The sequence below is a fragment of the Anguilla rostrata genome, chromosome 6 (genome assembly GCF_018555375.3).
Source record: "Anguilla rostrata isolate EN2019 chromosome 6, ASM1855537v3, whole genome shotgun sequence".
Lineage (NCBI taxonomy): Eukaryota > Metazoa > Chordata > Actinopteri > Anguilliformes > Anguillidae > Anguilla > Anguilla rostrata.
The window spans coordinates 48,624,298-48,649,752 of NC_057938.1; the positions used below are offsets into that span (position 1 = coordinate 48,624,298).

Below are 25,455 nucleotides of genomic sequence, written 5' to 3' on the forward strand. Positions count from 1 at the left end.
GCGTGCGAAATTGATAATCTGCTCATAAGGCTGTTAGTAGCATAGCTACGCATTGAACCGATATGACACATCGGCTTGTAAACATTTTTTTACATGTCTAAAAATATTTTCTAGCCTATGGATATTCTTTTTCTTTTCACAGTTTTAATGGAAAAGTCACCCACGCGCACGTCTTTCTGCATTATCTGGCCAGTGTGGAACATGTTTATTTGCTCGTTAGTTAGCTGTAGTGGAAGAAAGAGGACTAATATGAATAAGTATACGTCAAAGATACATTTCATTTATTTTACAATAAAGCACAATATACATTTTACTAAAAGCAAGATATAGCGTCTCCATAATTTTACAAGATAAATGGCGGAACATCTCTCTTAACTGCACATGCTCAGTATTGTTTCTATTGATAGCCATCGGAAACACCTAAGAAATGTAAATTCAGGCGTACTCCAGAATACAATTCAGATGTACTCCTGGCGACCAGTAACTAAGGAGGTGGAAACAAAATCTAACAAAAATAAGTTATGTGGTATCCATATTCTCGTAGAGTCTAGTTGTATTCTATTAGAGCATTTTGCGGTTCCCCAGTGACACTGTTGTCCCTCTGCCGCTGTGGCCTTTTGTAGGTTATGAATGGCGCAGGAGTTCCTCTGAATTGGTCCATCAGATCCAGCCCTCCGAAGAAGTTGACAAAGATGATCCCCAATTTGGCTGGCATGAAACTGACAAAAAAAGTGATGGAATTCACATAATAATTCAAATAACCATTGCACTTCAGGGTCAAAGTTTAACTTCCAGGGATATTATTTCCGGGTTAAATACTTCCAACAAACAATATGACAACAATGTGTGTGACTTGTGATAAACATTGACCTGCTATTCAAAGCCTTTGCTTTTATTCAAAGTTTTTGTGTAAAACAGACAACACAGTGCTGCAATTAACCAATCTGAGTGCAAACTATGACATCGTCACAGAGGCGAAACTCAAGACTGCCTCTCTGGGGGCCTTTTACCCCCTTCAGAGAGTCACAGAGCCTAGTTAGTCTTGCCACTTTACTCTGCATGTGCCTGTCTGTTCCCCTGAAAACTGTAAAATGTACACATGGAAAATGGCCCTTGAGTATAAAGCACCTTTTCAAGGCCACCAGGAAGTACAAACTGCAGGGCAATAGTAAGTACATCTTCTCCCGCAGAATGGCATCCACAATCCTCTTTGCCGCATCCGTCTGGTCTATTATTGGCAGAAATGAAGGCCATCTCAATGAAAAAGAGAGAAAAGAAACTTTTATTTCCCCGTCACTGTTTTGAGGTGTTGTTTTTTCTTTTCAAGCTATTAATTTGTTTTTCAATTTTTGTCTCTGTTTCACCTGGAGCTTACATTTCAGGGAACAGACAGCAGAAGAAGAATACCCCCTACTTCAAGCCAAGGCCTAAATCACTGAGCAAAACCTTGACTAGACATGCGCATTGTCAGTACATTTATAAAAACCCAAGGGCCCATAATACATAAAGCATGACTGAATAAATCCCAAGGGTAAGCTATGTGAATAGGACAGACTGTGGTAAGGGCTGATAACTTACTTTGTCTGGCACCCTCCAAACATTGTTGTATTTATTAAATAAGGGCACACAATGGTTGTTTTGACACCCTCCCTTTTAAGGACGAGAAGCTCCAAGGCAATGGATTCAGCAAAACCGACAGCTGCAAACTTGCTCGCACAATAATCTGTGAACAAAGGTAAATACTGCTGTTTTTTTTTTTTTTTTTATACAGTGAGATGAAACAAGGTTTTTTTTACAAGGTGAAACAATTGCCAAAGAGCAGGCCAATTCATAGAGCATGACAATACGCCTCACAGTTTACGAGAAACAAACCAGCTGTACAAGGTTTCTCATAATTGTTTTCGCAGAATGTAACTCATTTGCATTCTGAGAACTGAACAAAAGATATATAGATGATGGAGGTTTTTCAGGGAAAAAAAAAAAAACAAACAAGTCAAGTTTGTCAATGCAAGTGAGCGCGGTGACCGATGAGTTTTATGACTTTCTCAGCAGGAGTTGTTGCGTGGTGTTACTGAGCTGTCCACAGGGATACAGACACTTGCCTGCCAAACCGTTCATGGCAAGAAGCCCTCCATGGCAGGCCACGGACACAAGGTGGCCATGGTTACGGGACACCATGGCTGGGAGAAAAGCTTTGTAGGTCTGAAAAGTAAAACATCAAAAAAAAAACTAAGGGAAAAAAATAATTGGAATTTACGTTAGATAGTCTATTGTTCAATATTGTAACACAAACAAGTTAGTTTATGTCAGGTTTTTTGGCTCTGCTGAAATTAAAGTTCTGAAATTACGAATGTGAAATACTGAAAATAAAATATTATTTAAAAAAAAATTAAAAAAACAATGTTCTCGGGAAATACTTGGAAATGAGACAGACAATGAGGAAGAAGTTTTAAGAAACAAGTAGTAACCACTCACCCAGAAATGGGCAGCTACATTTACCCTCAGCGTTCTGTCGATCAGGTTGTCTGGGGCTTCTGTGAAAAAGTACTTGCCTGTTACCACACCTGCATTGTTCACAAGAATGGACACGTCCCCAACCTCCCTCTTCACCTTATAACCAACAGAAATGACTGTAATTAGTTATGAATGTAAAGTAAATGCAACCAAGGTGAGTCACAAGTAAGAAGATCACAAGGTGAGGAAGGTAGTCACTGGCTGTGTGGGCAAATGCATTGGCAATGCACGTTCCAGCAGTAATTCTCTTTGAATGGTATGGGTGGCACAGCTGTAGCACTGAAATATTATTCAGCGACTAAAATGGGGATGAGAATTTAAAAATAAAAATATATGAATCCACCAATGGATAGAAAGATATATCTTGCAGTCATTTTACCACTGGTACAGAAGCCTCCTAAAAAAAAGTATACCATGAAACAATCCCTGATATCAAGTTTAGTATACATGAACTCCCTAAATTGTGGATTTTGAGATGGCTGTTTCACTTTACAATGCCAGTGCCGGTGAAAGGATTTACCAGGTCTGCGACTTTGTAGACCTCCGTGCGTCTGCTGCAGTCGCAAGCGTAGGCGTAGACGCGCACGTCCAAAGTCCTCCTCAGCTCCTTGGCCGTCTTCTCCAGGGCCTCCCAGTTGACGTCCCAGAGGACCAAGGTGGCGCCGAGCTGACCCATCTCCTCCGCTATTCGCCTGCCGACGCCGTGGGCGGCCCCCGTTACCAGGACGATCTCCCCTTCCACGTCCTTCCTGGGCGGCTGGACCAGCAGCCGGACGACGGCTTCGAAAAAATAAAAGGCCGCCGCGATAATCAAGTCCACGAAGTCCTTCAGAAACCACAGATTGTAGAGTAACCTCTCCAAGCACCGAATTACTATATTGTGCATCTTGCTTTACTGCTGCCTCTCTGCTGTGTGTCTTTGCTTTTGTCCCTCCCTTGGGTGGCAGTCTTGCCTAGGAAATCTCAATTTAGGAAACTGTTATGTTAGGGCTGTTTTCTTCATATTTTTTGACCCATTGACATACTTTCTGCTAGCTCCCCTCCCAAATAAAAAGTCTAAAGGCTACATTCAGATTTCCCCTGTCCTTCTGTCCTTAGTGCTGCTGCCAATACTGTCATCTGAGTGTGATCTATTTTTGGTATCCTATTTCAGCTGCGTCACACTGTTGTTTGCTTGACCTGCCACCCAGAGGACGTTCACTTGGAACCGTATCATGATATACCTTCCTCACAATTATCGGTACAGTTGACAGCCCATTCATGAGTGATGAGGGTTTGAATATACACTTGGAGTTTCCAATCCTATGCTTCTCCGTTAATTTAACACACTTGGGGACCACATAAGGTCTTGTCCAATGGGTTGTACTTTCCTGTGAACTTGTCATGTTTTATAAGAAAGAACATGCTTTGTCAGGAATTCCAAAACCCCCTCAGTCCAACAAGTTTTGGATTTGAGTGGTGTGAAGGGGGTTGTCACTGCCAGGTTAATTACCCCCCCCCCTCCCCCCCACTCAGTTTTTTGGCCTACCTGGCCTGCCTTTCTGCTGCCCTTTGAGGAGGCTGAAGGTGGGGTTGATGTGATTGCATTCTGGGGTTTGGGGTGCCACCAACTATAACACCACCCCACCCCCCCACAACAATGGGTGCGCCTCCACACAGTTGGCGCCCTAGGGTAACGTCACATATGTAATCGCATATGTAAAGCGTCGTTCTGCCACTTCTATGTAAAAAGCAACTTGATTATATATGCGCCTATGCCTAGAACCGAACACCGACCCTGTCTGACCTGCTTCAGCAGTTCAAAGAATTCCCAATGGACAGGGCTATCAATTAAATTATCATGGATTTTCGCATTGTAGGTGCAAGACGTTTTCTGATCTTTAAATAAAACATCAGATTTTTCAATGAATTTGTTTATAAGATTTGCCAAAACAAAGGATTTAGATAAAATATTAAAATTACAGTATTTTGAACGTAAACATTTGCCCCGCGTGCACCACGAATTCTGCTTGGACATGGCTTCAAGTGTTTTCACCAGGATATGGGTGATCAAAAAATTGCCAGGCTGAATCATTTTTTTCTGCAAACTTTGCAAAGTACATAAACTTGTATTTCTCCAAGCGTAGTATGGTTGGGGATGTAGCTCAGTGGTAGAGCGCATGCTTTGCATGTATGAGGCCCCGGGTTCAATCCCCGGCATCTCCACACTTCCTTTTTGCGATACACTACTCGATTAGATGCAGTGGACACTAGATTCAAGTTGATTAAAGTCTTTCCACAATACATTTTCCTAAGACGTCTTGCTATCAAGCTTCTTTATAGTGAGCAGATTTATGCAATAGAGTCAACATAAACGACGTGATTGCAACGTTAAGCACATGTGTCCTACGTCATATCGTTGTGTGCAGACGCTGGTAACCAGGGAGAGCGGATGTTTACAGAAATGTCTGCCGCAAAACTACAGTAGTCGCGGGTGATCGAAAAGACAAATATTATTTCCAGAGAGCACAAAGCTTGCTTCTACCATTTCTCAAATCGAAGCCCATGCTGCTAATGTTCAACGTGTTTAACGTTTGCTTGGAATCTACTAAACACCATATGAAGTTCCAGTCATGCAGCTAAAACATCTGAAAACGCTTCTAATCCCCCAGGTAAGTTTTAACGTCGCTAGCTAGTTATATAGCTAGCTAAAACTGAGGTATTTTCTCGAATCAGTGCCAGTAGTTGATGTCGATCTGCCAAAAAACCGTTTGGTTGGAAAGACCGTGGAACCAGCTAAGCAGTAAAGCAATAGCTAGCTAACAGTTACTGTCGGCTCGTGTGAGCTTGCCATCCACTGTCTAATGCTCAGCTTGTTAGCTGGTCGTACTAACATACACACCAATTTATTCCAGTACTACTAGCTACCTCTGCCCTTACCGCGGTGTCATTGGAAAGTTAGTCAGCTTTCTTGGCTGACGCGTTGGTGTTTTGTTTTCATGTAGGATGGAGCTGCTAAAGTGACTTGCATGGCCTGGGCGCCGAATAACGGGAAGTTTGCGGTGTGCACTGTGGATAGAGTGGTCTTACTTTATGATGAACAGGGAGAAAGACGAGACAAGTTTTCCACTAAACCTGCGGACTCAAAGGTAACATCAATGTTGTGAGATTTTTATTTATTTATTTTAAAAAATTTTTTTACAAACTCTCTTTATTTACTTATTTATTTTGCTCGTTTCATACACAGTGGGCACAGGGTTTTGAACGGGCACGCAAGGTTTCTCCATAAAATAGACAGGTCTATACCAGACAGGATGGAAAGATACGAGATTTCTTAAAAAACGTCTATAAAAACGAGATGAGAAACATAATCTTGTAGATTTAGTTTCCTCTCAAGAAGGGTTTAGTTTTATTTAAAATGCTCTCTTATATGTTGATTATAGTATGTTTCCAGTCAAACATTGAGATGGAATGCCCCTTAGAATCTTGAAACTGAAACCCAATGTGAGATGATAAATGTTATTTATTGATATTTCACATATTGTTTCTTTTTCAGTATGGAAAGAAAAGTTATGTTGTCAAGTCCATGGCATTTTCTCCTGACTCAACAAAAATTGCCATAGCACAAACCGACAACATTATTTATGTTTACAAAATTGGAGAGGAATGGTGAGTGTCAATATTTTGGATTTTGACTACAATATGTTGAATATAGAACCTGGTATTTTGTCTAAATACATTTGCATCAGCCTTTTGAGTCTCCATTTGTATGTTCTTCAAAGGTAGTTTTTTTAAAATTTTGACTTTTAGGTAAACCTGTAGAAATAGTAGCTAAAAGTTGACTGAATGATGAGAAAATAGACCTCAATGGAGTGGTTCAAGTAGGAGATGAGTTTGAAATCCTATTATCTCTAAGTGAATTCATATGACTCGGTAAATCTTTGGAGTTCTGCTTATGAAATGAGAAAGACAGTGGATATTGACTTTATTCTGTTCTTCACAGGGGTGAGAAAAAGGTCATCTGCAATAAGTTTGTGCAGACAGTAAGTGTTTTAATATCCTTGATTTAATTGGCTACCCTTACAAAATCAAATAATAATTCCCGTAGCCATTAATACTATCTGAGATATTAACAGAGTTGTGATATTAACTGGAATTATTATATTATTACATATGACACCTGACTATGATTTTGACAGCTATAGGAATAATATTGTGACAATATTGAGCACACTTTATCCATTCCGTAAAAATAAGTAATTTGTGTATGTAGCCATTAATTCTATATTTGTTTAGATGTTTTTTCATTCCTTGCTGGGTCTTTGTTTCGTAGAGTGCTGTAACCTGTTTGCTGTGGCCTGCCGAACATGCTATTATTTTTGGATTAGCTGAGGGGAAGGTAGGTTTTCTTCTCACAAATCTATTAAATTGACTTTATTTCATAATTGTTCTTCGTGAGGTCCGTTGGGCCCACTCTGTTTAATTTACATTCCAATGGACAAACATGGAGATTTAATCTCACAGTTCGTTTACCATGCAAACAAATCAAACGTTGTTGAAGGGTATCCATGTTATCACAATTACTTCATCTTTACCTGGCAAATTGTTTTCAGGTTCGTCTCGCCAACACAAAAACGAATAAGTCGTCCACGGTATACGGAACAGAGTCCTATGTGGTTTCACTGACGTCAAAGTATGTATCCTGTTCTCTCACTAATAACTGCGGTCCTGGACAGCTAGCAGCTAGCATTGCACCTGTGTTATAAATGCTGTGCGTCCCTCACCTGCTGCCCATCGCCCTCTCTGATAGCGTCTCTGGGAAGGGGATACTCTCGGGCCACGCGGACGGAACGGTGGTTCGCTACTTTTTCGATGACGAAGGTTCCGGCGAATCCCAGGTACGACCCTCAAGTGCCGGGGCTTCTGAAATGAAGTCACAACATTTAGAACGTTAGAATATGCATAGAGGAGAGCGTACTGTTCACACCATCGTAGGTTGTCAACAAGATAAGAGTCAATGAATGTAAAAAGTATAAATACATAAAGATATGCATGAGGACAGCCGTGTAGACACAAAACACACAGGATGCAAGTGTAAGAGAACATAACCATCTCCCTGTCCAGTTGTGTCTGGATTAATTCTGGGGTCTCATTACATTGTAAAGACATTCATGCGGTATAATCAGAAGTTAGACGATGCCATTGGCATCACTACGCCATTGTGACAAGATTGAGTGTGTTGGTTTAAAGTTAGTTTGCTCAAAAATAGCATGTCCTTAACTGTGTGTTGATTGCCACTGTTCCCCCATGTCCACTGAAGGGCAAATTGCTGACACACCCATGTCCACCGTATGCTTTGGCATGGAGCGCAAACAGCATCATCGTGGCGGGATGCGACAAGAAGATTGTAGCCTACGGGAAGGAAGGTCATGTGATCCAGACCTTCGACTACAGCCGGGATGGCTCGGAGAAGGAGTTCACTGTGGCGGCCACAAGTCCCAGCGGCCAGTCTGTGGTCCTCGGCAGCTACAATAGGTCAGTCCCCATATGACCTCTGTGAACGTCCACGGGATTAGCGTTAGCAGTCAGTACTGTGTCCAGTCTAACTGCAGTGGGCTTTCTCATTGTCCGTTTGTCATTTCAACAATTGTTCATTTACTCTCCTTTCTTACACTGCAATGCACTCACGGTTTGTCGTTTGAATTTAATTAAATCCATTTCAAAAGAAGGAGGGGGAAAAAACACTTGGTTCATTTTCCTTTTAACAATGAGGGCAAACTGCATTGTGGGTAGACTGAATAAGCCCTTCGGTCTGCGACCTAGCGTGACCTGCCTTTTTAAGCTGATCCCTCAAACTTGTTTTTGCAGACTGCGAGTTTTCAACTGGAGCCCGCGGAAAGGATTATGGGACGAGGCGCCTTCGAAGGAGATCCCCAACCTGTACACTATCACCGCCCTGGCCTGGAAGAGAGATGGCTCCCGGCTTTGTGCTGTAAGTCAGAATCCACTTACAAAAGTCGCTGTTCAGCCAATGACAACAACAGCAGATTGTCTATTACAGATAACATACAAAAAAAAAAAAGCAAGAAATTAACAAGAAGGGTAGTTGTTTGTATTTGGGCAAGCCCTCTCCTCCCCCTACCCCCATGGCTGAAAGATTGGTACAGCAAAGTTGTCCGCTGCCATTTGACGAATTTGTGTCGGTGGCTGGTTTTGGCTGGCGTCTGTGTTCAGGGTACACTGTGTGGAGGAGTGGAGCAGTTCGACTGCTGCCTACGGAGGAGCATCTACAAAAATAAATTTGAGATGACGTACGTCGGTCTGAGTCAGGTAAGTTCTGCCGTCCTACTGAGTTCATTAAGTGTGCATTAAAGTGCGTGAGTGTAAAATGGTGCTTGTGCAAGCTGTTGCAATTGGTAGTTACTTTGTTCAAATGGATTTCTTATTGTAGAAAATTACAGAAATAAATTGATCTCAGCTAAAATAAAAATAGTCAGTACAACATTGAAAAACACAAAATATGGTCTGTCTTTCCAAACACTGTTTGAAATCATTTTCCTTTGCCCACAAACACAGGGGTGTCAAACTCCAGTCCTTGAATGGCCATTGCGTCTAACTAGCTTTTGTGGTTTCCCTTCAATCGACAGCCAATTTAGGCCTTAGAAACAGGGACTCTTTAGCCAACCAGTAATCAAATTATTCGCCTAATTAGTAAATTAGGCCAGAAACAGTCAGACACTGCAGCCCTGCGGACCCGGAGTCTGACGAACCCGCGGCACAACCTTGCCTTGACCCCCGTGCTCAGTGCTGCTCTGTCCCAACGCTGACGCTGACGGTCACACGCCCCTCGCAGGTCATAGTGAAGAACCTCTCGTCGGGGACGCGCGTGGTGCTGAAGTCCCACTACGGCTACGAGATCGACGAGGTGAAGATCATGGGGAAGGACCGCTTCCTCGTGGCCCACACCTCCAGCACCCTGCTTCTGGGAGATCTGGGCTCCAACAAACTCAGCGAGGTAGGAGCTCCGCCCCGCCTGGACTGTCTTATTGATCACTCCGCAGTATTACAGGCTCTTAGGAGCGGTCTCTTTGCGGATACAAAAAACGCAAAAATCTCCGGGGCGCAAGCGCCGTGCACTTGAGTAATTATTCGGTGTGAATTAGATTTTCCCTCATCCCGACAAAATTTGTGCTCGCACACCATGAAAGGCTCCCATTTGCATAATCACACGGACCTTTCCAGGGGCAGAATTTTCTGTTTTATGTAACGTGTTTTAAAATATGAAAAATCAAAACAAAACCAGTCACACGCAATTTGCGATTTACAGTGCAGTCGTTTAGCAGATGCATTTAGCCAGAGGCGCCTCTCGGAAGCGCGTTTCACACGAATGTCTTCCCGAGGCACGGAAGGCCGTTGCGTTTGCCTGCTCTCTCAAGCAGGCGAGAAAGGCTCAGATGTTGGTGGAGTGCACTTCCAAATTGCTCCATTATAAGTTCCGAGGACCCGTTTAAAGAAAGAAAAAAAAAGCCGTTGTAATTAAAAGTTCAAGGGCTGTCACGGTTCAGGGTGCTAACGTCGCTTTAATTGAGAGTTTCTGAGGAGCCGTCGCCGGCGCGTGAGCGGAGTTTTAAATGGCGGCCGCGGTAACGGCGGACGCTGTCGTCTGCGAGCGTGACGCGGCGTAAAGAGGGAGGAGCCGCCGAGGTAAACGAAGGATTTTGTTTTTTAGGTGGCGTGGCAGGGCTCCGGGGGAAACGAGAAGTTCTTCTTCGAAAACGAAACGGTAAGATGTGTGGGGTTGTTTTTATTTTTTATTTTTGTTTAATGCCCTTTGCATTTTGGCGGCTTTAACGACAATTTTGAACCCGCACTGTGCCTCTCTCAGGTGTGCATGATATTCAACGCCGGCGAGCTGACCCTGGTGGAGTACGGAAACAATGAGATCCTGGGATCTGTGCGCACAGAGTTCATGAACCCACATCTCATCAGGTCGGCCAATTCTACACATTCTCTGTGTCTTTATTAACTTCAGAGTGCATCTTCACATTCTCTGTGTCTTTATTAACTTCAGAGTACTGTGGGTAAAATCAAACACGTTGGCTTAGATTGTTTAAACCAGTGAGAGGCGCAGGGTCTTGTTAAAATCTGAATGACCTAACACTGGAACAGTTGTGTCTGCATTTTGTACGTAACATGGACGTGATTTTCAGGGACTTGCTCAGAGTGCTGTGCCAGGTAGCGTCCACCAGGTGGCACTGTTGACCTGCAGTGTGAGAAACGTCAAAGTGGAGGGAAAGCTTTGTAATGAACTGTCATGTCAGTCTTTGCCGAACGAAGTCGGTTATTACAAATGCGCACTAATGTATTCAGGCTGTCAGAGTTGTCAGCATTTATTTATTTATTTTTTGCTTTGTCTTTCCTTGTAATGTCAGGGTTGACCGGTTCCTTGCTTCAGGTTTTTAATAGCGCATTCCCGATCCGTCCCTGTCTGTCAGCTCATGCATGTGTTTACATCCGCAGTGTTCGTCTGAATGAAAGGAAACAGAGGGGCGTCGAAGACAACAAAAAGTTAGCCTACCTAATCGACATCAAGACCATAGCTATCGGTGAGAGTCTCATCGGGCCTGAACGTGATGCTGTCAGGAAAGCTTTTTGTCTCATCTTCCATCACGTTTCCCCATTACACAGCAGTTTCCCAATGCTTCAGTTCCCCAGATTTAAGGGTGACTAACTCAGGAACTAGTGGCCGGGCGTGTAGCAGTCATGATGAATCAGTCATTGTCCAGTCGTAATTTTTGCAATGGTATATTTGCAAATGTTAAAATAGACAAAGTAACAATCTATATTTGTGAAACCATATTATGATATAGTAATCACTTCTTTTATTTGTTTTTTATGTAAAAACATGAAAGTGCATGATGTTTGCAAAACACGTCATTAATTTTCCATATAATTACCATATATATAAACAATTAATTGAATATTCCATATAATTATGTTTGACAGGGGCCCCGCAATTTGAAATGATTCTTTGTGTAATTATTCAAAATTGATTTTTCAAATATTAAAGATGACACTTTTTGGTCATATTAAAATTTAAAACTCCATTTTTTGTAATGGGGAATCATAAACCTGCACATAATGGCTGAGTGTGCACGTGCACGTGCACGCTCGCACACACACACACACACACACACACACAAACGCAGCCCCCCAGCGATGACATAATACATCTTCACACATAATTTCATAATAATGTATGAAGAGCCCTTCAGAAGTATTGATTTATTCCGGGGATGATAGATCATCATTAGTCTAGTTGAGGTTTCCCGAGAAAACGCACCATTCAAATGAACTCTTTGAATGTCCCAGTCTTGTGGGGACTATTGTGTTGAACAGTACCTTTATTTTTTTCCTTTTTTATATTTTATGCAATGTAAAAAAAAAAATTTTTTTTTTAAAAGTGCTTTTTGAAATGGAGATAAAAACGGCCGGTTTTGGAGTCAGAGATAAGGGTTTGGATCCGGCGCGCGTCCCGTCCTGAAGCTGCCTTTCAATTAGGGGCTGACCCGGGTGCGGCGGCGTGGAGCCAGAGCCGGACCGGCCCGGCGCGGGGACCATCTGCCGGCACGCCGCCCGCTTTCGGCGCTAATTAAGTCCGAGCATGTCCCTCCGTCTTTTTTTTCCAGGTGGTGAAAATGAGAAATAACGTCCGTCCAATTTATTTCCTTTGACTCACAGGAGCGTGTGTCCCCCCCCCGTCTGTGTGTTCTTTTAAACGTGGTCAGGAGAAAAAGGTGTAAATTAGAAATGCCTTTTTTGGAGCTCCGTCTTCTGTGCTTCTCGTTTTTTGCGCAGCGAAAAAAAAAAAAAGGCTACTCTTCCCCTTCTCCGTGTTGTTCCTGAGCGATCAGTATGTTTCTGTGGGAGGAGCTGAGGACAGATGTATGTGCACAGTGATTAGTGCCAAATCGCAGATCTTGTTTCTGCATACGTTATATTTGTGTGTGCAGCATGGCGTTGCTGTTGACCTGTGCAGATGCGATATCGCGGATGTGTCAGCTCCACATGCAGCTTACGGAGTCTTAACCTTGTGAGAGGAGTGGAGCGGAGCTCCTGCATATGCATTCCTGCTGATAGCCTGCCCTTCGCGTCCCCCACAGTGGACCTGGCTGTCGGGTGTAACCTGGGCACCGTCAGCCACGATTCCAAGATCGACTGGCTGGAGCTGAACGAGACTGGCCGCAAGCTGCTCTTCAGGGACAAGAAGCTGCGGGTGAGACAGGCCTCCCCGAAATACTTTGTCATGAAGACCTGACATCTGGGCATGTTTTAGGACCTTATGTCCTAGTACATTGCAGGGCCTTATGCTCTTGCAGATTGTAAGACCTAATAGTGATGTGCATTGCAGGACCTTACACACTTGTGCATTGTGGGGCCTTACACACTGCATTGTGAGGCCTTACACACTTGTGCATTGTGGGGCCTTACACACTGTGCATTGTGGGGCCTTACACACTTGTGCATTGTGGGGCCTTACACACTGCATTTTGAGGCCTTACACACTGTGCATTGTGGGGCTTGGAAAGGCATTATATCGTTATATGCTTTTCTTATGGTCTTCTGAAATGAACTGGTTCAGAAGAAGGGGGATTTGCGTATGTGTACACGAGTGGGTATGTGCATACTTAAGTATTTCTGTGCATAAGGGAGATCACTGCGTCTGCGTTTCCATGAGCGGCGATCGGTGACACTCTGGGCGCTTCCTCTCCCAGCTGCACCTGTTCGACATCGGGAGCGGGCTGAAGAGCACGGTGCTCAGCTTCTGCTCGTACGTCCAGTGGGTGCCGGGCAGCGACGTGGTGGTGGCGCAGAACCGGGGCAGCCTGTGCGTGTGGTACAACATCGACAGCCCCGAGAGGGTCACCATGTTCCCCCTGCGCGTGAGTGGCCCCCCAGCTCCCGCCGAGCCGCCTCTGTCCGCGCGTAAAACTCGCTCTCCCTCGCACGCCCGCGCGCTCCCCGCGTGAGCCTGACGCGGAGAGAGGACTCCTGATTTTTGTTCCTTTCTGTCCCGTTTGCGTGAAGGGCGACATCGTGGATCTGGAGAGGAGCAACGGCAAGACGGAGGTGATCGTGACTGAGGGGGTCAACACCGTCTCCTACACTCTGGACGAGGGCCTGATTGAGTTTGGGACCGCCATCGATGACGGAGACTATTACAGGTAAGCGGGTTACATTTACTCACACATTGAATGTATGCAGGCTAGTATAGACAGTATAGACGATGTGTATATATGATGTGACATTGCTATGCAGTGTAATTTTATTAAATTTAATATGAATTGATAAATAGCCTATATTAATCTTGTGTAAGTGTCATGTCAGATGTTAATCCACAGTTGAGAGTTGGTCCAATCGGCAGAACCTTTGTAAGTTAATAAAAGTGTTTGATACTAATGGACGGTCACCATTTTGTGAGGAATTTCGCACAGGAAGACAGAATAGAAGTGTGCCAGTACACTGACACATCGCTCAATTGTTTTATAGACTCACAGGGTCCAGTTTCAGTGTTCGCTGCGTACTCTGTCTGTCTCCTCCGTGCTGTGTTTGCACACAGCCCAGTAAAGGCTAGTGTCGCCCTCGCTGTGCGTGGCAGTTACCCGGTACGGCCTCTAGAGCGCTAACTGTGTCCTGTTCCGTGTCGCGGGGTCAGAGCCACGGCGTTCCTGGAGACGCTGGAGATGTCGGCGGAGACGGAGGCCATGTGGAAGACCCTGAGCAGGCTGTCCCTGGAGGGGCGGCAGCTGCACATCGCCGAGAGGTCAGAGCACGGGCCGCCCGCGCGGCTACGCTACGCACACACGCCGCACGTCTACGCTACGCACACGCCGCACGTCTACACTACGCACACACCGCACGTCTACACTACGCACACACCGCACATCTACACTACACACACACGCCGCACGTCCACACTACGCACACACGCCGCGCGGCTACGCTACGCACACGCCACACGTCTACACTACGCACATACGCCGCACCTCTCTGCGCTCGAGCGGGAGGGAAGAGAGATGAAACCCAGCTTCTCAGACATCTGTCTTCTGTCAGGATGTGTAGTCTAAAAGAATTATCGGGACTCGATGGGTAAAAGAAATACTGCCAAATGGAAGGCATCTCCTTGAGCACCTATTGTAGGGTACTGAGCGTGATGTACTGAGTAGAGCACCCCTAGTACAGTACTAAGCATGCTGTACTGAGTGGAGCACCCCTAGTGCAGTACCGTGTGGACTGAGTAGAGCACCTAGAGTAGGGTACTGAGTGTGAGGTCATGTGCTCGTGAACACAGAGGTCATCACGGTCCAGGCACGTTTAGCCTAAGTGAGGAGCAAGCATTAAAGTAAAAGAAATATGCCTTTTATAAGCACTTCAGCGAAAGTTAGTTTGAAATGTAAGTAGCATATCATTAATAATGCAGAGTGTGTTCGCTGTGTATGAGTTGATTTGCATAAATCATGCAAGAGAAAACAGTTTTGTTCGGTGGAAAAAATGTAAATGAATAGAAAAAGATGCTGAGATGATCTAGAAAGAAAATAACACAGCCCAGCCCATTAGTGTAAAGAACTTTCATTGTGATGCAACTTCATAGAAAGAAGAGGTAACTTGGTTTAAGTTTTATTTTTTGGGTGCAGTTCATGCCTGGAGTCTTTATTGACATTCCACTGCATCTGGTGTCAGTGTCGTAGTTATTGCCAGAAGTCAAAATTTGTGAACTCAGCACCTCTGTTTCTGAATTTTGTTGTTCTTTTTCAGGTGCTTTGCGGCCTTGGGTGACGTGTCCAAAGCACGCTTTCTGAACGAGACCAACAAGATCGCCGACCAGGTCTCCAAAGAATACGTGCGTAAAACATGACCCCAGATTCAGGTCTTATCACAGGAAGTCTTAGGATTTGTGTATGTGTGTGTGTGTGTGTGTCTGTGTGCATGTTCCAGACGAAGAGAGAAAAGGTGTGTGTGTGCGTATCTGAGAGTGTGTATGTGTATATCTGGGCCGCAGCCTGCTGGTCAGTTTCAGAGAGATCACGAGTCTCCTGTATCCTGGAGCGCGGGATCCCTGGCACCGGGGGCAGAGGCTGGCACAGCTGCTCCACGGCGTGCCCACCCACCCGCCCGCCCGCCCGCCCGCCCGGTCTCCTCATCCAGCGCGTATTAGCACTTCACTGGCTCGCTAACGACCGCTAATGCGTACACGCGCTCGAATTCAAGCGTGCCCAAAAAACCCGCCAGCCGCCGCTGACCATCCAGCTGACAGGTGTGGGCACGGAGCAAAGTGGTGGGCGGCGAATCGCCGGTGTGTGCCAGGGCCGGTCTCCGCGTGACGGACGGACGGACGGACGGGCGGACGCTGCTTTTTTTTAACTGAGAAATGCGGTTGGTTTATCGGTGGGTTTTTACCTCATCGTCAGGGCGGCGACGGGACGGAGCACTACCAGGTCAAAGCCCGCCTTGCCATGCTGGACAAGAACTACAAGCTGGCAGAGATGCACTACATGGAGCAGGTGAGTCCACTGCCTCGCTGCTGAAAGGCAGAGGTGGGCCAGGCTGCCCAGAGAAGGTGTCTCAAAGCTGGGTCAGTCAGCAGGGTCGTGCCAGAACAGCGGTGGATAATGTAGGAATGTAGCCTGTTGTGTTATACCTCAGTGTACGCTGATGATATTAGCATTGCACATAGATGGTCCTAAAATTAAGCTCCTCTAAACATGTGCTGAGATAGGACACTTCAGGAAGGAAGGAAACTTTTAGGGTGTTGTCTAATCACTGGACTACACTGAAAAGTACTACGGTGTGTTTTAACTTGGTCCTAAGGGGGAACGTTAAACCTGCGCTACTGAGCTGAACCCTGTACTGTTTGCCTGCGCAGCAAGCCAGACAGAAATATGGGTTGTTTATATAGGCCCTAATGCAGAGGAGCTGCTCCCCCCCCCCCCAATTTAGAGCAACCATTTTATGTGTTCTGCAGAACGCCATCGATGAAGCCATGGAAATGTACCAGGAGCTCCACATGTGGGACGACTGCATCGCAATAGCAGAGGCTAAGGTGATATTAATGTGACTCCAAACCTTATAAAATAGGGCCGATATATTTTTTTGTAAATGTGTGACTGTAGCAGAGGTGGAAAGTTCAGGGGTCAGAAAGTAAAAGTCCTGCCATGTGTTCATTCAGCTCAGCCAGCTGATTTCAGTAATTAGTTTGTACCTCCTGGCTGAGGAACTGTGCTAATTAGCAAATCCAGGTGGTTGGAACAAAATACTGGGGAGGAATTTTTACTTTCTGGACCTGGATTTTCCACCGCTGCCATGCAGTACTAGTTAACATGATTTATTTGTTTAGCAGATGCCTTTATACAGTATCTTTAACAGGCTGTCTGTTCTCACAGCTGGAAAGCAGATCAGGCTGAGCCACCACTCAGGGGCACAAGGGCAGTGTGACAGTTGGGATTTGAACTTGCAATCTGAGAGTTCCAAGCCTAGATTCCTAACCATTATGCCACACCGAGAAACCCGCGTGTGTGTGGTTCTGACAGGGGCACCCCGAACTGGACAACCTGCGGCGCAGTTACTACCAGTGGCTGATGGAGACCAATCAGGACGAGAAGGCGGGGGAGGTGAAGGAGGGCGAGGGCGACCACCTGGGCGCGGTCAACCTGTACCTGAAGGCGGGGCTTCCGGCCAAGGCCGCGCGGCTCGTCATCGGCCGCGACGAGCTGGTCTCCAACGGCGACGTGGTCAACAGGATCGCCTCGGCCCTCATCAAGGGCGAGTTCTACGAGCGGGTGAGGGGGACTGCCTTCGTCATCATCATCCTTGCTTATGTAACGAAGCCTGGGTTGGGGGTCATTTACATTTCTTTTCAGTTCGTAAAAGAGCCTCATAGAACATTATAGGCATTTTTTTTACAATTTGTGAAGTAAATTTCAGTTCATTCCTTGAATTGACAGAATCGAAATGGGATCAGTCCCAACCCTCACACCATCACTGCCGAGCTGTAAATCAGGGAAAAATAGTTTGCTTGGACGTGCAGGTTTAATGACACTTCAACGACCTGCAGATGAGCCTGTACCAACTCTTAGTGCCGTTTTGAGCTCTGTCTGCTGCAAAAATGAAAATAATAAAAAAACTTTTTAAAAATGAAGATCTTACCCAGAGCCTTGGAAGGAAGGTGTCTCCAGGTTTAATTACGCATGTATGCGGCTGCAGCTGCTTCCTGTTCTGCGTTCATTCCAACGCTAAAGCTTGAGACTTCTCTCTCTGAAACTCGCAGGCCGGGGACCTGTTTGAGAAGATCCGGAATCACCAGCGAGCCCTGGACTGCTTCCGCAAGGGGAACGCCTTCCGGAAAGGTGAGCGCGCTCCGACGTCGCGGTGTTTTACCACCTGCCGTGCTGTGGCACGCTAGTCTGCCGTCAGAGCTTACCAGGTGTGCCGTTCAAGATTTTCAAATTCCACCACAAACGAACATTGTGTGTGACATTTTGTGACATTTTGTGACGTGATTAATGGGACAGTGGTGTGCCGTGGAATTATTTGATTATAAAAAAAAGTGTGCCGTCACAGAAACAAGGCTGGGAAACAGACTGAGGTGTCATATTCACTGCACTGAAAACTCAACAGACACGTTCATTATAAGTAACAACGGATGCTGTGTCAGCATTCTTTACAGTGGAGGGGAGAAGCTTGCCTCAGCCGCCACCATTTTGTCAGCCAGTAGTTGTGTGGAGAGTATATGGTGAGGGTGTGGTGTTATTGGTCAGAAGCGTTAGGGTTAATGCGCTGGTCTGTGTTTTGTTCTGAAGCTGTGGGTTAACGCGCTGGTCTGTTGTGTTCTGAAGCTGTGGGTTAATGCGCTGGTCTGTTGTGTTCTGAAGCTGTGGGTTAATGCACTGGTCTGTGTTGTGTTCTGAAGCTGTGGGTTAATGCGCTGGTCTGTGTTGTGTTCTGAAGCTGTGGGTTAACACGCTGGTCTGTGTTGTGTTCTGAAGCTGTGGATTAATGCGCTGGTCTGTGTTGTGTTCTGAAGCTGTGGGTTAATGCGCTGGTCTGTGTTGTGTTCTGAAGCTGTGGATTAACGCGCTGGTCTGTGTTGTGTTCTGAAGCTGTGGATTAACGCGCTGGTCTGTGCTGTGCTTTGAAGCTGTGGGTTAACGCGCTGGTCTGTGCTGTGTTCTGAAGCTGTGGGTTAACGCGCTGGTCTGTTTTGTGTTCTGAAGCTGTGGAGCTGGCTCGCGTTGCCTTCCCCGGAGACGTGGTGAAGCTGGAGGAGGCGTGGGGCGACTACCTGGTCCAGCAAAAGCAGATGGATGCAGCCATCAACCACTACATTGAAGCAGGGTGAGCACTGAGCGTGTGTGTGTGTGTATGTGTGTGCGTGCGTGTGCCTGTGAGTGTGTGTATATGTGTGTGCGTGCGTGTGCGTGTGTGTGTCTATGAGCGTGTGTGTGCGCACACGCGATTCAAACTGCACAAGCCTACTGCAAACTTTGCCAAAAAAGCAAATCAATTTGAATTTGAATTTTAGAGCGAGAGAGAGAGCAGAGTGGAGCAGGGCCTGCTCGGTGCAGAATGAATACTAATTTCCTGGGTAATCAAATTGAGGCGCTGTTCATTAGGAGGTGGAGGACCCTGTCCCCGAGGGGGAGAGGTCTTCTTTAGATAGCGCTCTGCATTTTCACCGCCTAGCTGAGCCTCGACAAAGCCCAGTCTTCCTCAAAGCCCCGTCCGATACACTTCACTTAGTCACGCTGATCGCTGGGCGCCGCAGACCCTGACTAATCCGGCCGCACGCCCGACGTCTCGGGCAGGCGCCGAGCCCCGGGGGGGCCCCCCGAACTTCCTTCAGATGGAACTCAACAGCAAAGGCCTTTTTAAAAACCAAAAAAACACTCCGGCCATTCTGGCTTTTGTGCCTCTGAGGGTCTGAGGGTATTTGGGGCTCCTGGTGTCCCTCTGAGGGTATTTAGGGCTCCTGGTTTCCCTCTGAGGGTATTTGGGGCTCCTGGTTTCCCTCTGAGGGTATTTGGGGCTCCTGGTTCCCCTCTGAGGGTATTTGGGGCTCCTGGTTCCCCTCTGAGGGTATTTGGGGCTCCTGGTTCCCCTCTGAGGGTATTTAGGGCTCCTGGTTTCCCTCTGAGGGTATTTAGGGCTCCTGGTTTTCCTGTAGTTATTCTCCCCCCTCCCCTCTGTGGGTGACATGTTGTTATTTGTTTTTTTCTCTCGTCACGGCGCTGTGGCAGGTGCTCCTCGAAGGCCATCGAGGCGGCCATCGGCGCCCGCCAGTGGAAGAAGGCGGTGCACATCCTGGAGCTGCAGGAGGACCGGGCCGGCGGGAAGTACTACCTGAGGATCGCCCAGCACTACGCGTCCGTGCAGGAGTACGAGGTAAGTGCGGGGGGTGGGGCGTGGGGGGAGGTGGGGGTGGAGGCAGAGGAGTGGGTGGAGGGAGGGTGGGGGTGGAGGGAGCATGGGTGGGGGGTGGTGGGGGGAGGCTGGTGAGATGAGGAAGGGTGGAGGTGGGGGGCAGGGTGGTGGGGTGTGGGTGGAGGCGGGAGGTGCGGGTTAAGATGAGGATATGGGTGGAGGTGTGGGTGGAGGCAGGAGGTGCAGGTGGAGGTGTGGGGGAGGTGGAGGTGCGGGTGAAGACGGGATATGGGTGGAGGTGGGGGTGGAGGCAGAGGAATGGGTGCGGGTGGGGGTGGAGGCAGAGGCATGGGTGGAGGTGCAGGTGGAGGTGTGGGTGGAGGCAGAGACTGGATGTGGGGGGGGGGGAGGTGGAGGTGCGCCATGCTCCTCATGCTTCTCCTCCCCGTCTCAGGAAAACATTTTCTAAAACGATGGGCTGCCAAACCTCAGAAGGCCGTTTCTCCACAAATCCATAACACTCGGTCCTGAGTGTGCATTCTGAAAAGGCTTTCTTTCGGAAGATGAGAAAGTGGGAAACGACTGTGAAAGGTAGTCGATAAAGAGTAAAACACCGGGAAAAATGAGTGTGTGTTTTAACGTCAGTGGAGAAGAAGCAAAACACATTTGGACTTGCGAAACTGTCATCAGCGTCACTGAAATAACAGTAATTGCACTTAATTGTATAAATGGCTGTTTCCCCTGCTGAACGTACATTTGCACCAGGTATAAATATGCATGACTGTAAACGAAAAGATAAATAAACACGTTGTAATGTGTAATCATTGTACTGCGAAGTCATTAATAGCCAGGGACACCAGAGGACCTCGAGCTGTACGACTCATCCAGTCAATAGGTAGAAAAAGCCACTGGAGACTGAAAAGGCTCCTTCACGTAGGCTATTACACAGCCTCGCTAATAACAGGCTACTTAGCATATTGTAATGAAAAGGTGCGAATGAAATGTATTATGCATTCCTTAAGGGGAGGCCGCGGCTAATGTGTGCCTCCATTTTGGATCCGCAATCAAACGGCCTTTTATCGTCATTCTGTCTGTCTTTTCACTTGTCTGGCCTTGCTTTCACAGGCTCGGTGTCTGAAAACCTCAGCGTGCGCACACTGCGGTTTTACCGCTGGGGACGTAGGATCACAACGGCAAATCGAAATGTGTTTATCGCCATGCATATTTGTACCTGGTGGCACACGGTCACGTACGGACCAATCAGGTTCCTGCATTTGTAATTGCACGTTCAATGGAGTACCTATTTTATCACACCTTTTCTAGGGGGCCTTACACTGATGACAGCAAAAAAAAAAGTTTTGCTTCCTTTTCTGTAAAATTGGCAGCGACTTTTCCTCGCTGTCTTTCAGGCCTACAGATTCGCCCACCTTCTTCTGAGGGAAGCTGGGCGGTGTAGAGAATGTGTGCTGGGATATTAACGGACACGTTTGCTTTAAATGTGCGATGTATCCCCTGCTTCGCCGCGACGGAGAATTCAGGTGTAGAAAAAGAAAAAGAAGAAAAAAAGCAACACGAATGGCAGCATCTGTTTCTTTCAAACCCTAGGTAGCGGAGCGGCTGTTTGTGAAGGGCGATCACATCAAAGACGCCATTGATATGTACACTGGGGCCGGCCGCTGGGAGCAGGCGCACAAGGTACTGTTTCTCAAGCCTTCTTCTCTTTGAAAAAAAAAAACCGCTTTGACTCCGGTCCAGACTGCCGCCATTGATCTCCGGATGTCTTGCCAGTCGGATTTCTTTAGGCCTCAGAAGAATAGCGCCTGGTGAAGTCTGGCGTGCGCTGTCTGGCGTGTCTCGTGGTTAAAATGTTGAAAACCTGTTTGAGTCGTTCCCCGGCACGAGGAGAACTAGCTCAGCCGCCGTTCGCTAACGGAAGATTTTGTGAGTGGGGCGGAGATGGAGGGATGGGGGGATGGGGAGAGAGACGGGGAGAGACAGACGGAGTGAGAGAGGGAGAGAGAGATGAGAGAGAGCGAGGCAGAGGGGGAGAGAGAGAGTGAGACAGAGAGTGAGAGACAGACAGAAAGTTGAGAGTATGAGAGAGAGAGAGGCAGAGAGAATGAGAGAGAGATAGAGAGAGACAGAGAGTTGAGAGAGAGATAGAGAGACCTGGGGAGAGTTGAGAGACAGACACAGAGAGAGAGAGTTCGAGAGAGACACACAGAGACAGACAGAGAAAGGGGGGGCGAGAGACACAGAGAGAAAGAGAGAGGGGGGGCGAGAGACACACAGAGACAGAGACAGAGAGAGAGAGAGATTTGAGGCGAGCGCTCACTGTGTGACCTTTGCTCCACAGTTGGCGGCGAAGTGCATGAGCCAGGAGGACGTCTCCGCGCTGTACGTCAGCAAGGCCCAGGAGCTGGAGAAGGAGGGCAAGCTCAAGGAGGCCGAGAGGTGAAGAACAGACACGCTCGCTTTCTTCCTCCTCTTTCCTTTCCACACCCACCCACTTTTTCACCCGACCGCGCGTCTCAAGGACATGCATGAAAAAAAACAAGGACCTACCGTGTCATTGACGCCAAGCACCACGAGCGCCAATAGCTCCCCCTTGTGGAGAATCTTCAGCTTGATAGACGTGGGCGGGTGAAGTTTAGTTTAATTTTCTTGCTTAGTTTAGTTTTTAGTTTAGTTTTGTTTATAGTTTACTTTTACTTTACAGTCTGCAGTATAGTGACGAGCCGGGTCTGTGAGGTTCGCGTCTAAAAACAGCAGCAGAGGAAGTCGCGGCCGGCTTTGTGCCTCCCTGTCTCCGCGGTCGTCCTTGCTGTTGTCGGCGCGGGCGTCTGCGGCCACCGGAAAGATTAAAACCGGCGGGGGGGGGGGGCCTGTGTGCAGCCCGCTCACAATACGGCGGCGGACCCCGCGGCCTTCAGCCGAACGAGCGCCAGAGCCGACGGGAGGGCCAGGGAGACGCCAGCGCCCTGTGATAAGGCTGCTGCGGTCAGGGTGCACTTTGGGGGGGGAGGAGAGAAGTTTCAAGTGAAGGGTTTGGGTTGGACTGATCAGGGGTTTCTAAAGCTTCTCAGTGCTTTTGACGTAGCGGGTGCTTGGTGCATTGAGGTAGAAGATCCTCAGAGTCCTTAGCAAGCGCTTGCGGACCCCCCAGAGAACCAAAAATCCAAGCTGCAATTGGATGAGCGGTGTCAGCATGGTGATTGCATTATGGCAGTTGGATCATTTTTCGGGGAGCAAACCTTTTAAGTTTGACTCCCATTTGGATCCATCGGAGCTGCCTCAGAGGGAGCAGGGACCATTGCCTCTGTCGATAACTCGGCGCGTTTGCCCAAAATTTCCTCAGGCTCTTTGCCACAGTAGACGAGGCAGACCTGGCCATCACCATGTACAAGAAGAACAAGATGTACGACGACATGATCCGCCTGGTGGCCAAGCACCACAAAGACCTGCTGACCGAGACGCACCTGCACCTGGCCAAGGTGAGGAGGTGGGGGGGGGGGGGTAGGAGGGGGAAAGGAGGAGGCTGTTGGGTCACGTGACCTTGAAGGGTAAAGGGGGGCGTGGTCTGGAGTCTGACGGGCGTTCTGCTTCACAGGAGCTGGAGGGGGAGACCAGGTTCCAGGAGGCCGAGTACCACTACATGGAGGGCCAGGACTGGAAGGCCGCGGTCAACATGTACCGAAACAACACCATGTGGGAGGAGGCCTACAGGGTACGTGTCTCGGGGGGGTGGGGGGGGGGCAGGTACTCCGTAGTGTAGTGGAGGGGAGGGAGGGAGGGGGGGGGGGCATGGTGAAGGTTGAGGGAAAAAGGAGCAGTGCACGGTGTGTGTGTGTGCTTAAAAACCTTCTTGCAGCTGACGTGCTCTCTCTCGGTCCTGACGCAGCCAGAATGCAGCCTGCATATTTGAAAAATCCAACCTTTTCTTTCCTATACCGTTATTTATGCAGCTAAACTACCCGCTGACTCACACAGACACGTCTGGCTGGCATCGACTGGCACTCACACAAAGTGACATACAGAAGCACACAGACACACACACACACACACGTGTACGTGTGTACACACTTCCTGGGTGGCATAGGCTGGCACCAACAGAAAGTGAAAGGGAAGTGACAAATTGAAAACATGCACATACACACGCATACATATACACATATACAAAAACACACACACATACAAACACACACACACACACGCATGTGTGCACACACTTCCTGGGTGGCATAGGCTGGCACCAACAGAAAGTGAAAGGGACGTGGCAAATGTAAAACATGCATACACACGCACACTCACACACGCATACTCACACACACGCACACACACACACACACGCACACCCTCTCTCTCTCTCAGCATGTGTTGAGTGGACCGGGCGAGGCGGCGACGGTGTGTTTTATCAGCCCGTCTGTTCTGCCTGCCCCCCCCTCCTCCACGCTCCTCACTGTGTGTGTGTGTGTGTGTGGCAGGTGGCCAAAAGTCACGGGGGAGCCAGCGCCCACAAGCAGGTGGCGTACCTGTGGGCCAAGAGCCTGGGAGGGGAGGCCGCCGTCAAACTGCTCAACAAGTTCGGCCTGCTGGAGACCGCCATCGACTTCGCCGCCGACAACTGGTGAGCCCACGCCGCGTCTGCGTGTACCGAATGGGTTTCAGAGCAGCGCCCCCTGCTGGCTGGCTGACTGAAACAGGAAGAGGCCTGCGGGGGGGCGCTGATGGTCCTTAGGGGCTTGCAGAGCCGTGATTAGACTGGATGAGCCAGTGAGGAGAAAGAGACTGAACCAGGGTCAGGGGTCAGGGGTCAGGGACAATTCCATTTCAATTCAGAAAATTCACAATTCAGTTCAGTTCAATTCACGAACCGTAACATTATTTCACAGATTTTACTGAATTGAAGTGGAATCATCCCAAGCAGTGGAGTGAACTGATGTGAAATGTGACCACTGATTAGAGTAGGTATGCTAATGACTCAGGGACAGGCCACTCTGATAGGTTGGCAGTTAAAGGAATGGGCGGGCGGGGATCACGTCCTGGAATGCAGGGCCAGTGCTGAGAGCCCGTCGCTAGACGAGGCCGCACCCCCTGAATTCCGTACCCCCTGAATCCCGGCGTCTCCCGTCCGCTTTCAGCGCCTTCGACTTCGCCTTCGAGCTGGCGAGGCTGTCCGCCAAGAACAAGATCCCCGACATCCACCTGAAGAGCGCCATGTTCCTGGAGGACGAGGTGCGTCGCCCGTTTGTACCCACGCCGGGCCCGAGACGGCCTCGCCTCTCTCTGGACGCTTTACCCTCTTCACACGGTCCAAGCGCTTGTTTTTCTCTCGTTGTTAACGCCGTGCAAAATCAGCGCGGCTGCGTAGCCGCCTCCTCGGTCTGAATGTCACGCTTGCATTATTAATCGGCCCGCAGTCACGACCAGGTTTTGTTTTCCTTCTTTTTTTATTTTCCCCCCAGGGCAAGTTTGCGGAGGCCGAGGCGGAGTTCCTCAAAGCGGGGAAGCCGAAGGAGGCGGTGCTGATGTGAGTAGGACGGA

General features: G+C 47.9%; 2 protein-coding genes, 1 long non-coding RNA gene and 1 other non-coding gene across 4 annotated transcripts in view; 3 read left to right on the top strand and 1 right to left on the bottom strand.

The window, feature by feature from the left end:
* Positions 1 to 254: 254 nt before the first annotated feature.
* Positions 255 to 3,846, bottom strand: si:dkey-221h15.4 (uncharacterized protein LOC563950 homolog). The gene is made up of 6 exons (XM_064340221.1): positions 3,035 to 3,846; positions 2,476 to 2,610; positions 2,103 to 2,202; positions 1,579 to 1,723; positions 1,129 to 1,254; positions 255 to 719 (listed from the first exon to the last, which is right to left on the bottom strand). Exons 1-6 carry the CDS (start codon positions 3,398 to 3,400, stop codon positions 548 to 550), a joined length of 1,044 nt encoding a protein of 347 aa, XP_064196291.1. The 5' UTR covers positions 3,401 to 3,846; the 3' UTR covers positions 255 to 547.
* LOC135257472 (uncharacterized) lies at positions 1,649 to 3,905 on the top strand. Its single transcript, XR_010330658.1, has 2 exons — positions 1,649 to 1,735; positions 2,050 to 3,905. It is a non-coding gene; the product is annotated as an uncharacterized LOC135257472 (long non-coding RNA).
* A 742-nt stretch (positions 3,906 to 4,647) lies between these two features.
* Positions 4,648 to 4,719, top strand: trnaa-ugc (transfer RNA alanine (anticodon UGC)). The gene has a single exon. It is a non-coding gene; the product is annotated as a tRNA-Ala (tRNA).
* Positions 4,720 to 4,898: 179 nt separating this feature from the next.
* Positions 4,899 to 25,455, top strand: part of ift172 (intraflagellar transport 172) — a 34,921-nt gene continuing 14,364 nt past the window's right edge. The window contains exons 1-32 of the mRNA XM_064340228.1: positions 4,899 to 5,165; positions 5,499 to 5,642; positions 6,050 to 6,162; positions 6,497 to 6,536; positions 6,827 to 6,892; positions 7,107 to 7,186; positions 7,304 to 7,391; positions 7,814 to 8,028; positions 8,362 to 8,485; positions 8,728 to 8,823; positions 9,347 to 9,508; positions 10,223 to 10,276; positions 10,379 to 10,482; positions 11,014 to 11,099; positions 12,657 to 12,769; positions 13,269 to 13,436; positions 13,582 to 13,718; positions 14,210 to 14,317; positions 15,310 to 15,394; positions 15,963 to 16,055; positions 16,517 to 16,594; positions 17,082 to 17,330; positions 17,819 to 17,897; positions 18,765 to 18,885; positions 19,788 to 19,932; positions 21,517 to 21,606; positions 22,268 to 22,365; positions 23,270 to 23,405; positions 23,522 to 23,638; positions 24,396 to 24,538; positions 25,053 to 25,146; positions 25,377 to 25,441. Coding sequence (XP_064196298.1) covers positions 5,127 to 5,165; positions 5,499 to 5,642; positions 6,050 to 6,162; positions 6,497 to 6,536; positions 6,827 to 6,892; positions 7,107 to 7,186; positions 7,304 to 7,391; positions 7,814 to 8,028; positions 8,362 to 8,485; positions 8,728 to 8,823; positions 9,347 to 9,508; positions 10,223 to 10,276; positions 10,379 to 10,482; positions 11,014 to 11,099; positions 12,657 to 12,769; positions 13,269 to 13,436; positions 13,582 to 13,718; positions 14,210 to 14,317; positions 15,310 to 15,394; positions 15,963 to 16,055; positions 16,517 to 16,594; positions 17,082 to 17,330; positions 17,819 to 17,897; positions 18,765 to 18,885; positions 19,788 to 19,932; positions 21,517 to 21,606; positions 22,268 to 22,365; positions 23,270 to 23,405; positions 23,522 to 23,638; positions 24,396 to 24,538; positions 25,053 to 25,146; positions 25,377 to 25,441 — 3,530 coding nt within the window. The 5' untranslated portion in view covers positions 4,899 to 5,126. The remainder of the gene's footprint in view (positions 5,166 to 5,498; positions 5,643 to 6,049; positions 6,163 to 6,496; positions 6,537 to 6,826; positions 6,893 to 7,106; positions 7,187 to 7,303; positions 7,392 to 7,813; positions 8,029 to 8,361; positions 8,486 to 8,727; positions 8,824 to 9,346; positions 9,509 to 10,222; positions 10,277 to 10,378; positions 10,483 to 11,013; positions 11,100 to 12,656; positions 12,770 to 13,268; positions 13,437 to 13,581; positions 13,719 to 14,209; positions 14,318 to 15,309; positions 15,395 to 15,962; positions 16,056 to 16,516; positions 16,595 to 17,081; positions 17,331 to 17,818; positions 17,898 to 18,764; positions 18,886 to 19,787; positions 19,933 to 21,516; positions 21,607 to 22,267; positions 22,366 to 23,269; positions 23,406 to 23,521; positions 23,639 to 24,395; positions 24,539 to 25,052; positions 25,147 to 25,376; positions 25,442 to 25,455) is intronic.

Excerpts from the sequence above, each read along its gene's own strand:
- si:dkey-221h15.4 (XM_064340221.1), bottom strand. The coding sequence starts at position 3,400 with ATGCACAATATAGTAATTCGGTGCTTGGAGAGGTTACTCTACAATCTG. Across the intron at positions 2,203-2,475 it reads ATGTAGCTGCCCATTTCTGG|ACCTACAAAGCTTTTCTCCC; the intron begins GTGAGTGGTTAC and ends TTTACTTTTCAG. Across the intron at positions 720-1,128 it reads TTCCTGGTGGCCTTGAAAAG|TTTCATGCCAGCCAAATTGG; the intron begins GTGCTTTATACT and ends TTTTTTTGTCAG.